Source organism: Sus scrofa, chromosome 3 (assembly GCF_054392235.1).
Source record: "Sus scrofa isolate SSC_HxYL_T2T_F1_AM1 chromosome 3, Sscrofa_HxYL_maternal_Yorkshire_Landrace_v2.0, whole genome shotgun sequence".
NCBI lineage: Eukaryota > Metazoa > Chordata > Mammalia > Artiodactyla > Suidae > Sus > Sus scrofa.
Window position 1 is genome coordinate 115,411,876 of NC_139385.1, and position 13,024 is coordinate 115,424,899.

The window sequence follows — 13,024 nt, forward strand, 5'->3', positions numbered from 1 at the left end:
ATAAATTGGTAATTCACAAAGAAGAAAGTAAACTTCAAATAAACATATGGCGGGAGGGAGGAGATGTAAAAACCTGACCTAGCTAAATTAGCATGCTTCTTTAAATGATGGTGTCAGTAAAACTTTTCTAAAGGTTGATATATAGTCAACCATTGAACAGTGTGGGGCTTAGGGACAAAGACCCTCCACACAGTCAAAAATCAGACTGTAACTTATATGTAGTTCCTCCATATTCATGATTCTGCACCTGCAGATTGAACAAATGCAGGTCTTATAGTACTATGGTACTGACTATGGAAAAAAATCCTCATATAACTGGACCTGCGCAGTTAAAACCCACATTGTTCAAGGGTCAACAGTATATCAAACACTTTCTAAAACTCTTCACATTAGTTGACTAGTTAATCATAAGTAATATCAAGGACATGCACAGTGATTCTGCTTTGAGGATGTTTATTGTGGTATTGTTTGTTATTCTCATAAAAATAGAAGCAACTGTATTTCTTTTTTTTCTTTTTTGTCTTTTTAGGGCCACACCTGCGGCACATGGAGGTTCCCAGGCTAGGGGTTGAACTGGAGCTGCAGCCACTGGCCTATACCACAGCTATAGCATGTGATATCCGAACCATGACTGTGACCTATACCAAAGCTCAAGGCAACGCCAGATCCTTAACCCACTGAGCGAGGCCAGGGATCGAACCCGCATCCTCATGGGTACTATTCAGGTTTGTTAACTGCAAGCCACTACAGGAACTCCTTTTTCTTTTTCTTTTAAATTTTGTGGCTGCACCTGTGCCAGATGGAAGTTCCTGGGCCAGAGATTGAATCTGAGCCACAGTTGTGACCTACACCATAACTGTGGCAGTGCTGGATCTTTTAACCCACTGCACTGAGCCAGGGATTGAACCCGTGCCTCCATAGCCACCCGAGCTGCTACAGTCAGAGTCTTCACCCCCTAAGCCACAGCGGAAACTCTGAAACAGGTGTATTTTTTTTTTTTTTATTTTTAGGGCCATACCCTTGGTATATGGAAGTTCCCAGGAGGTCGAATTGGAGCTGCAGCTGCCAGCTACAGCCACAGCGTGGTAGGATCTGAGCCACATTTGCAACCTACGCTACATCTCATGGCATGCCAGATCCTTAACCCATTGAGCAAGGCCAGGGATTGAACCCACATCCTCATGGATACTAGTCAAGTTAGTAACCCACTGAGCCACAATGAGAACTCCCCAAATATATTTCTTGATCCAAAGTGAATAGAAAATTAAGTTAGGGAGTTCCCGTCATGGCGCAGTGGTTAACGAATCCGACTAGGAACCATGAGGTTGCGGGTTCGGTCCCTGCCCTTGCTCAGTGGGTTAACGATCCGGCGTTGCCGTGAGCTGCGGTGTAGGTTGCAGACTCGGCTCGGATCCAGCATTGCTGTGGCTCTGGCATAGGCCGGTGGCTACAGCTCCGATTCAGCCCCTAGCCTGGGAGCCTCCATATGCCGCGGGAGCGGCCCAAGAAATAGCAAAAAGACAAAAAAAAAAAAAAAAAAATTAAGTTAGAAATTATATACAAACATATAATTAAAAGATTGTTGGAGTTCCCGTCGTGGCTCAGTGGTTAACGAATCCGACTAGGAACCATGAGGTTGTAAGTTTGATCCCTGGCCTTGCTCAGTGGGTTAAGGATCCGTCATTGCTGTGAGCTGTGGTGTAGGTCGAAGACGAGGCTCGGGTCCTGCATTGCTGTGGCTGTGGTGTAGGCCAGCGGCTACAACTCCAGTTGGACTCCTAGCCTGGGAACCTTCATGTGCTGCAGGAGCAGCCCTAGAAAAGGCAAAAAGACCAAAAAAAAAAAAAAAAAAAAAAAAAAATCATTTATAAAAACGTGTCTAGAATGTTAACAGTATCATATCTGAGTGGTAGGATTGTGTGTGGTTTTGTTTTCTTCCTTAACTTATGCATCTGATATTTTTCTACTTTTTTATTGAAGTATAGTTGATTTACAATGTTGTGCCCATTTCTACTGTACAGGAAAGTGACTCAGTCATACATAAATATATATACATTATTTTTTTAATATTATTTTCCATCATGGTCTATGCCAGGAGATTGGATATAGTTCCCAGTGTTATACAGTAAGACCTTATTGTTTATCTGTAATCATTTGCATCTATTAACCCCAAACTACCAGTCAACCCCACTCCCTTCCTCCTCCCCCTTGGCAACCACAGTCTGTTCTCTGTGTCTGTGAGTCTGTTTAGTTTTATGGATAGGTTCATTTATGCCATATTTTAGATTCCATATATAAGTGATATCATATGGTGTGTCTTTCTCTTTCTGACTTACTTCACCTAGTACGAGAATCTCTAGTTCCATCCGTGTTGCTGCCAGTTGCATTATTTTGTTCTTTTTATTCCATTGTGTGTATGTATCACATCTTCTTAATCCATTCATCTGTCCATGGATATTTAGGTTGTTTCCATGTCTTGGCTGTTGTGAATAGAGCTGCTATGAACATATGAGTGCATGTATCTTTCTGAATTTTAGTTTTGTCCAGATATATGCCCAAGAGTGGGATTGCTGGACCACATGGGAGTTCTGTTTTTAGGTTTCTGAGGAACCTTCATACTGTTTTCCATAGCAATTGTATCAATTTACATTCCCACCAACAGTGTAGGAGGGTTCCCTTTTCTCCACACCCCCTCCAGCATTTGTTATTCGTAGACTTATTAATGATGGTGTGAGGTGGTACCTCATTTGTAGTTTTGATTTGCATTTCTCTAATAATTAGTGATGTTGAGCATCTTTTCATGTGCCTACTGGCTATCTGTATATCTTCTTTGGTGAAATGTCTGTTTAAGTATTCTGCCGATTCCTCAGTTGGGTTGTTTTTTATTGTTGTTGTTGGGTTGTATGAGTTGTTTGTATATTGTGGAGACTAAGCCCTTGTCGGTTGCATCATTTACAACTATTTCTCCAATTCTATAGGTTATCTTTTTTTTTTTAATGGTTTTCTTTGCCATGTAAAACTTATAAGTTTGATTAGGTCTTATTGGTTTATTTTTGTTTTTATTTCCTTGGGAGAGTGACCTAAGAAAACATACAGTTTATGTCAGAGAATGTTTTGCCTATGTTCTCTTCTCGGAGTTTTACGGTATCATCATGTCTTACATTTAAGCCATTTTGAGTTTATTTTTGTGCATGGTGTGAGGGTGTGTTTTAATTTCGTTGATTTGTAAATATTTTTTGTGTGATAACTAATAAGAAAAATAAGCCCACAAATTTGTTAAAAAAACAAGTCTAAAAAATATATTCCTATGGAGTTCCTGCTGTGGCACAGCAGAAAAGAATCCGACTAGGAGACATGAGGTTGCGAGTACGATCCCTGGCCTCACTCAGTGGGTTGAGGATCCAGCATTGCCCTGAGCTGTGGTGTAGGTTGCAGATATGGCTCGGATCTGCCATTGCTGTGGCTGTTGCGTAGGCCTGCAGTTGTAGCTCTGATTAGACCCCTAGCCTGGAAACCTCCATATGCCATGGGTACAGCCCTAAAAAAAATTTTTTTTAAATAAAATAAAAAATATATATATGTATATTCCTATATTATAGGTAGCAATGTAAAATGTAGAGCCTTTTAGAAAGCATTTGGCATTGTCATTTCAGAGCTGTGAAAGTATTTATAATTGCCAATCCAGTAATTTTATTCTGGGAGTTTATCCTAGTGAAAAGTATCCAACATATTGGAAAGAAAGAAATTTACAAAAATGTTTATTACTTGGGACATTATTTATAAAGTGAAGAGCTAAACCTTTATCTTTGGAAACTATGCCTCATCTTTCTAAGATTCCAAGGCTAAAAAGAATCAGAAAAAAATTTTAAATTTCAACTTTAGGAAAATTGTTTGATATATAATTGCTTCCACAGGAGCCATTAAGAATAATAGTTATGAAAACTAGTGATTCATATGGAAACCCTTGATATGTTAATAGATAAAATAAATACAAAATTATCTGTACAACAAAATTATAACTTACAAAGTTGGAATGTTTAAATTTGGATATTGGGATTATGAGTAATTTTAAAAGCTTATTTTCCAAATTTTGATGGTATAATTGTTAAAATAAAGTCAAGGAATAAGTACATCCATCTGACCTTCAGATCCTACAGTGACTCCTTTGCTTCCCCATTACCAACAGAGTAATATTTTCAACTACTTCATCCTGGTATTCTGTGCTCAGTCTAATTCTTTCCCCAGAATGCCGTGTCATTTGCTATTTCTTGTCCTCCTGCTCTTGATATTCCATCTGCTTGGAATTCTCCCTTCCATCTTGCCTGTGAATAGGTGAACTTTTGTCTTTGGAATCCTCTGTCTGGCCTTTTTTTTTTGAATTTTATTTTATTTTTAGAGCTGCACCTGCAGCATGTGGAAGTTCCCAGACTAGGGGTTGAATCAGAGCTGCAGCTGCTGGCCTATACCACAGGCACAGCAATATGAGATCCGAGGCATGTCTGTGACCTATAACACAGCTCATGGTAACGCCGGATCCCCAACCCACTGAGCGAGGCTGGGGATCAAACCCGTGTCCTCATGGATACTAGTCAGGTTCATGGGAACACTTAAAACAAATTTTTTAAAAATCCTTTCTTTTAGCACTTTTCTAACTCTCCTATCAGTGTATTACTTCGTGAGTTCACAGAAAACCATGTGTTTGTCTCTGTTGCTTCAGGTGCCAGCACAATAGTGAATGCAAGTTAAGAGTGAATACTGAGTAAGGATTTGATGAATGAGTGCTAGGTATACTTACAGTACTTATAGATACATTTTCTTTTCTTTTCTTTTCTTTTTTTCTCTTTAGGGTTGCACCCACGGCATATGGAGGTTCCCAGGCTAGGGGTCTAATCGGAGCTACAGCTGCTGACCTTTGCCACAGCCACAACAATGCCAGATCTGAGCCCCGTCCACAGCTCACAGCAACACCGGAGCCTTAAGCCACTAAGCGAGGCCAGGGATTGAACCTGCATCCTCACAGATACTAGTCAGATTCATTTCCACTGAGCCATGATGGGAACTCCCGAAACATCTTCTTAAGCTATCAACAAAATAATAAATTTAGGGAAGAAAGTAAGCTTAAAACCTCTAGACCATATGAATGTGATAAATTTATTACTTGAGGTTCAAAGTCCCTACTCCAAAAATTAGTTTCTGTTTCTAACTTATAGGTGTTAGTATGACTAACTGACTATAACAAACTGTTATAGACCATCACAATGTTAAGGATTGCTTCTCAAAAATGAAGATTCTGGGAGTTCCCGTTGTGACTCAGCAGTAACGAACACAACTAGAATCTGAGTTTGATCTCTGGCCTCACTCAGTGAGTTAAGGATCTGGTGTTGCCTTGAACTGCCATGCAGGTCACAGATGTGGCTCAGATCTGGCATTGCTGTGGCTGTGGTGTAGGCCAGCAGCTGCAGCTCCAACTCAACCCCTAGCCTGGGAATTTTCATATGCCTCAGGTGCGGCCCTAAAAGACAATTTATTTATTTATTTATTTATTTTTTGTCTTTTTGCCATTTCTTGGGCTGCTCCTGCGGCATATGGAGGTTCCCAGACTAGGGGTCTAATCGGAGCTGTAGCTGCCGGCCTACGCCAGAGCCACAGCAATGCGGGATCCGAGCCGCGTCTGCAACCTACACCACAGCTCACGGCAACGCCAGATCCTTTAACCCACTGAGCAAGGCCAGGGACCAAACCCGCAACCTCATGGTTCTTAGTCGGATTCGTTAACCACTGCGCCACGATGGGAACTCCCTAAAAGACAATTTAAAAAAAAAGATTCATCTGAGTTCCCATTATGTCTCTAGGGGTTAAGTACCTGACATTGTCTCTGTGAGGATGCAGGTTTGATCCCTGGCCTCAGTGGGTTAAGGAGCCAGTGTTGCAGCCAGCTGCAGTGTAAGTCACAAATGTGACTTGAATCCGGCGTTGCCATGGTCTAGGCCACAGCTATACCTCTGATTCAGCCACTAGCCCTGGAACTTCCATATGCCACAGGTGCTGGCAATTTAAAAAGGAGTTCCCATTGTGGCACAGCAGGACTAATATCCATGAGAATGCGGGTTTGATCCCTGGCCATGGGCTGTGGTGTACGTCACAGATAAGGCTCGGATTCCGAGTTGCTATAGCTGTGGCATAGGCCAGCAGCTGTAGTTCTGATTCGACCCCTAGCCTAGGAACTTCCATATTCCGTGGTGCAGGCCTAAAAAGCAAAGAAGAAGAAGAAGAAAACGCACCGTTTCCTGTAATCATTGTCTAAATTACCGAGTCATAGCTGTAGTAGGAATAGAGATAAGACCCTGCCATCAAGAAGCTACAGTGTCCCTGTTCACAGTCTTAGACTTCCTCCTAAGTACAGTGAATACAACACTGTATAGAAGGAAATAGTTTTCTCAAGATTTTTATCTAATACAACTTTCTTTCTTACTCTTGCTTCCTTTGCATTCTTTTTCCTTTTTCATTGATGTGTCATTCAGCTACATGCCAGTTGCCAAAGCTTAAATACATGTACAAAACAAACAAAAATAACTTCAGCAAGGAAGTATCTCTAAGATTATACTTTAGGAAGTTGTTATTATACATCTTTTTGGTTTACAAAGTGGAGAGAAAAGATACAGATAATGTATGTGGTCAGTAAATTATATTTGGCAAGGACTAGATTGCTAAATATCATTTAAGGACTGTATAAGAAGAGGTTTTAAAGGATATTTATGGAAATCTTTGCTGTGGCTTCTTCCCTTAGCCTCAGCTTTTTTCTTTGAATGCTGTCTGATTGTGACTAATAAGTCCATGAGAGCAAAGGCAGTAAACAGGAAGTTTTACTCTATGGCAAAAAAAAAAAAAGAAAAAGAAAAAAACGCAGATATAAAGGGGGGCTTTGTAATGTAGAATAAGAGAAGCCATAAAAAATTCAGAGAGCCCTGCTCAAGGAACACGCTCTGAGAGGAATAGTCAGAAGTCAGAGCTACCAAAAAAAAAAAAAAAAAAAAAAAGACTTAAAGCAGGTGGAAATAGGAGTTCTTGTGCTCAGCGGGTTAAAGACCCAACAGAGTCTCTGTGAGGATGTGAGTTCAATCCGTGGCCTCACTCAGTGGGTTAAGGATCCAGCGTTGCCAAAAGCTATGGCCTAGGTCGCAGATGCACCTCAAATCCGATGTGGCTGTGGCATAGGCTGGCGGCTGCAGCTCTGATTTGACCACTAGCTTGGGAACTTCCATATGCTGCAAGTGAGGCTGTGAAAAGAAAAATAAATAGAGCAGGTAGAATTATTCTTTTGAAGTTATCAGGAAATCCTGAAATTGCATACTTTCTAGTATCTCTACTCAGTTACTTTTGATGATTCAAGTGTATAATCCTAACAACTTAGAATATGTCATTTCTTAATACTATACCTTATTATTTTCTCCTCCTAAATATCTTACTAGGTATATGTGGTTGCTATGAATATTAAAAAGGAAGCTGACTCAAAGCCAAAAAGAGCAAATAAAAACACTGATGATGATGATGATGATTATAGTACCATCGATGAACTACCCCCGGATAGTTTAATAACACTCGTACAACCTGAACTGCCAACACTCAGTCGCCTGTGGTTGGCAGCATTAAAAGACTATGCACTTTTAACTTTACCAGCTGAATTTGCTAGTCAGCTACCCCCAGATGGTAAGTACTGTTTTTGGAGTTTTGCTTTTATTGAAGTTCAGAGTAGTAATTAAACAAAATGGAATTGGTGAAGGCTAGCAAATTTCCGTGGGCTTGAACTTGATATTCTCTCATTTAGAGCATGTTCCCCATATTGAAGTTGTGAATTCAAATATGGCATTAAACTTTATTGTTACCCCAAGCAAAAATGTTCTCACTTTTATAGTAATAACTGTATGAGCTAGAGTCCTCAAAGTAACTATGCATAACAAGTCATCATGCATAACCATGATGAGGTAGATCGCTGTGTTGGTCAGTGTGTGTGTGCGCAGGACATGAGGAAGTCTTCACTTTGATAGCGAAAACAGGAGGAAGGGAGGAATTTGCAAAAGAGTGAAAAAGAAAAAGACAGTGTTGTCTCGCTGTGAGAGAAAAGAAAGGTGATAAGGGTTTTAAGAGTCGCTGGCTGTAGTGCAGAGGAAGCCAGTGACCACTCATTTGCAGAGGAAAGGCTGGAAACCCTAGCATCAGCGAAGAATTGACAGGCACTCCAGGTCAGCTGCAGGAAAGATACTAGTTTTGGTGACTGGGGGGGAGAATCTCGTTGACCAGATTGCTCTTTTGTATGTGTTATGATCTGAATATTTGCATCACCCCAGAATTCCCTATGTTGAAACCTAGACCCCATTGTGATGGTTTTAGACAGTGGGGCCTTTGAGAGGTGTTTAGGACATGAGGGCGGAACCCGCAGGAGTGGGAGGAGTCCTCTTGGAATAGAGACCCCGCAGAGCTCCCTGGCCTCTTCCACCTGGTGAGGAGACAGGAAGAAGGCTCTCACCTGACCATGCCAGCACTGTGATCTCAGACTTCCAGCCTCCAGAACTATGAGAAATAAATTTCTGTAATTTATAAGCTATGCAATCTGATATTTTCTTGTAGCAGCCCAAATAAGACTGAAACAGTGTATAACAGTAGTTGTTCATAAATGTGTGAATACATACAATAGAAATGTTGTTTGGTTTTGATTGATTTGATTGTTTTGTAGGTGGAGCATTTTATACTCCTGAAACTATTGATACAGCTAGACTTCACTATCGGAATTCCTGGGCCCCAATTCTCCATGCAGTGGCACTTTGGTTAAATAGCACAGGATTTACATGTTCAGAATCTGCAGAAGCAGCAGCAGTATCAGGTTTACAAAAACGTTCTACACCCGTCAATTTAAACCAAGCATCAGAATCAACTCCCAGTGCAAAATCATTGCCAGAAATTAACAAAGACAGAATGCATCTGATTTTAGGTAGGTGAGCCATGTTAATTATTTCAAGATGTATCACTTGTGAAAATTCATATCTGTGGGTAGAAAAAACTTCCTTTTACCTCTTAATGTTGTGACTGGCCTAAGAATTAAACTGACATGAGACACGTTAACAGGAGAAAAGCATACAAATTTATTTAATTATTTTGCATGTACACAGCAGTCTTCAGAAGGAAAGTAAAGACCTGAGAAGCTGTTGTGCCCAAAAGATTGTGTACTGTTTACACAAACAAGAATAAATTGTGGGAATATGGCAAGACAAGGGGGCTGAGGCTAGGGGCAGTAAGTTGTGGGACAGTGACTAGAAAATATACAGGAGAAACTAATGAAGGATCAAGCTTATTTTAGTAGGTTTGTTTGGACAGGTCTGTTTCAACATCAACTCCCAATCTCTGGTGGTAAGAATGTTCTCTCCCTGTATAGGGAGGGCACCTTTCTCATGAGAAAATATATGACCTGCTTCTAGGTAGAAAGGGAGTTGAGAGCCCTGCCTGCTTTTGTTGTTTCTCAAGTGCCTTCATCCAAGGAGGTATATTTTGGTGTGGCATGTTTTCAGCTCCTTCATAGCTTTCATTTTAATGCTATGGAAAACATTTTTATGGTACAAATCAGAGAAGGAATAGTAAAAAAGAGGATTTTTGGCACGTTTTCTAAACTAACTGAATTTTTAATGTAAAAATTTAATTATTAAAAACTACTCTTTAAAAATTCTCTGGCTTGTTCACCCACAGAGCAATATTGAATAATTTTCAAGGAGAAAAACTGAACTCTTTTTTTTTTTTCAACAATAAGCTTTCTTTTTTACTTAACAAATTGTCCCATGAGGAAATAAAAAAATGTAAAGTTAGACTAAATTTGAATAAATCTTACTCATAATTGCTTTATAGATGGTCTTTTAACATTTAAGAATTGCACATTCTGATGACGCTTTTAATGATCTTATGTTTTCAGGGAGGAAATAAACACAAACGGTAAGGTAAAATTATAGAATTTGTCAGATCTCATAAATGAAAATGTGAAAGACTTCCAAAGCAATGATCTTACTGATATGCAAATTAAGAGCAGTTGTTACCTGTGCTACCCATTGAACCTCTGTAGTGTGCCATTTAAAACAACATTGTACATATGAACAGCTGTGTGACAATCATTTAATGAGAGCTAACTTCATACTTTTCATATATTTATTTACCTATTTTTTCTTTTAGGACCATACCCACAGCATATGGAAGTTCCTAGGCTAGGGGTCAAATCAGAGCTGCAGCTGCCAGCCTATACCACAGCCAGATGTGAGCTGTGTGTCTGTGACCTACACCGCAGCTCACAGCAACACCTCACTGAGCGAGGTCGGGGATCCAGCCTGCTTCCTTATGGATACTAGTTGGATTCGTTTTCCATGTGCCACAACAGGAACTCCCATAAATGACTTTAAATATCTTCTTAATCAACCTGATAACCTTGGGAACCCCCCCCACCCTCCCCTCTGATGTGATTATGAACCTAATTGTAAAGCTATAATCTGTGTTAAGTTGGGCTACTAATTTTGAAAATCATTTTGAACTCACTTTAAGGCATTACTAAATATATGTTAAAATAACCTGTAAAAAATAATTATATAAGAATAGAAAAAATGGTATCAAAACAGCAAAGTATTTAATATTAATAAACCTGTATTTTTATTTTGTACATTGCAGGTGTGAGTATACAATTCCTTTGTTCCCCAAGACCTGAGGAGCCTGTTGAACATGTTACGGCATGTCTGCAGGCTTTGCACACCTTGCTAGATTCTCCTTATGCCCGAATCCATATTGCAGAAGATCAGGTACAGTGTATTTCTATAATGGATAATTAATTTATGCTTTGTCGACTCAGGTCACTGAGGAGGCTTGGGTTTGATCCTTGGCCCCACATGGTGAATTAAAGGATCCAGCATTGCCACAGGTGCAGCCAATTAAAAAAAAAAGAATTAAAATAATAATTTATGTTTTGTATTCATCAAATTTATCTTAAGATAATTTTCTCACATAGGAAATAAATATTATATAGTAAGTATTCAGGATTTTGGCTTTATCTAAGACCCTATATTGAATGTTGGATGACCAGGCATAGCTATACTAGAGATCCTCACTATAGTTTCTTTTATCTTTTCATGAGCAGTCAAGTAAAACTAAAAATTTAAAGGATACCTTCAGTCCCAGTTAATGATTCTACTAATAAAAGACTAAAGTAATTAATAAGGTTGTTAAATTATGTCACTTTTAAATGCTTAAGTTATCTCTCTCATTTAATGAAAATTTTTGCCCTGGCTCATTTAAAAATTTAACCAGGGATTTCCTTTTGTGGCTCAGCAGGTTATGAACACGACTAATGTACATGAGGAGGCGGGTTCAATCCCTCGCCTTGCTTAGTGGGTTAAAGGATCCAGGTGTTGCCATGAGCTGTGGTATAGGTCGCAGATGTGCCTTGGGCCCTGCATTGCTATGGCTGTGGGGTAGGCCAGCAGCTACAGCTCCAATTTGACCCCTAGCCCAGGGACATCCATATGCCACAGGGGCAGCCCTAAAAAGCAAAAAAAAAAAAAAAAGAAGTTTAATGAATTGCTTTTTCTAATTTCTGTATGGAATATTTAGAGAATTTTATTCTTGTTTCAGAAGCGAGCTACTGCTGGATTTATTATTTACCTTTTTAATTAGGAATTCTTTTACTTTCATCTTAACAACCATTCTTGGGACACCATCACTACCAAATAGTGTCACTTGGGATAATTTTCCATAAAACACAAAAAGATAAAAAACAAATTTCTTTATTGTATTATATCAGAATTAGTTTTGCACATAATGCTGCTTGGGGAAAAAAAAAGCCCCAAATGGAAAAGAAAAAAAAAAGCATATGCTGTGTGATTACCTTAACCCACTGAGTGAGGCTAGGGGTCGAACCCACATCCTCACAGACACTGTGTCAGGTTCTTAACCCACTGAGCCACAGTGGGAACTCCAGTTTTGTTTTTGCTTTTTAGAGCCGCACCTGCGACATATGGAAGTTCCCAGGCTAGAGGTAGAATCAGAACTGCAGCTGCCTGCTAATGCCACAGCAATGTGGGATCTGAGCCATATCTGCAGGCTACACCACAGCTCATGGCAAATGCTGGATCCTTAACCCGTGGAGCAAAGCTCAGGAATCAAATCTGCATCCTCATGGATACTAGTCAGGTTCGTAATCCACTGAGCCACGATGGCAACTCCCAGAACTCCAGTTATTTTGATTTTAACATAATATCTCACACACCTGAACACTTAGCTGTTTATTGTATTTAATAATGTTTTATTTATTCAAGCATTGCTTTACAACAGTTTGTATTGTTTCTGAGGTAGATCCTATACTTTCAACATTGTCCAAGTACAGTGACTCATAAATTCTACTCGTTCACCCAACAACTTTCACTTTGTCCTGCATCAACCACAACTTAAGGTTATGGATATCAAATATGATTTTACTGCACCTGGATTAGATTCGTGCAGTATAAGTGCCATGTTAGTGTATGAAGGTGTAATGATATTAAAGAAGAGGAGCACTGACATTATTATAGGAAAGTAAAGAGTGGCATTACACCTGGAACTGAGATAATGTTATAAATGTCAATTATATTTCAATAAAGTAAGTAAGGGAGTTCCTGCTGCATAACAGGATTGGCAGTGTCTCTACAGTGCTAGGACACAGCTTCCATCCCTGGCCCAGCACAGTGGGTTAAAGGATCCTGCATTGCTGCAGCTGCAGTGTAGGTTGCAAATGCGACTCAGATCTGATCCCTGGCCTGAGAACTCCACGTGCTGTGGGGTGGCCAAAAAAGAAAAAAAAAAAAAAAATGCAGGTAAATAAGTAAATAAATATTGCAAAATGGGTGGAGTGGGGAAGGCTTCTCTCAGGAGATGGTGGTTGGATCAAATATTAAAAGTCAATAAGAAATTACAAGAGGAATTTTTTTCCTCTTATAACTGCAAATACAAAAATAAGCATGAGAGAACA

General features: G+C 39.6%; 1 protein-coding gene across 2 annotated transcripts in view; it reads left to right on the plus strand.

The window, feature by feature from the left end:
• Positions 1–13,024, plus strand: part of HEATR5B (HEAT repeat containing 5B) — a 118,433-nt gene that overhangs the window by 88,370 nt on the left and 17,039 nt on the right. For both annotated transcript variants that reach the window (XR_002342772.2, XM_003481246.5), the window contains exons 28-30: positions 7,470–7,707; positions 8,732–8,986; positions 10,696–10,823. Coding sequence is in view for 1 of the 2 variants with exons in the window: in XM_003481246.5 (XP_003481294.2) it covers positions 7,470–7,707; positions 8,732–8,986; positions 10,696–10,823 (621 nt within the window). In the remaining variant the exon portion in view is untranslated. The remainder of the gene's footprint in view (positions 1–7,469; positions 7,708–8,731; positions 8,987–10,695; positions 10,824–13,024) is intronic.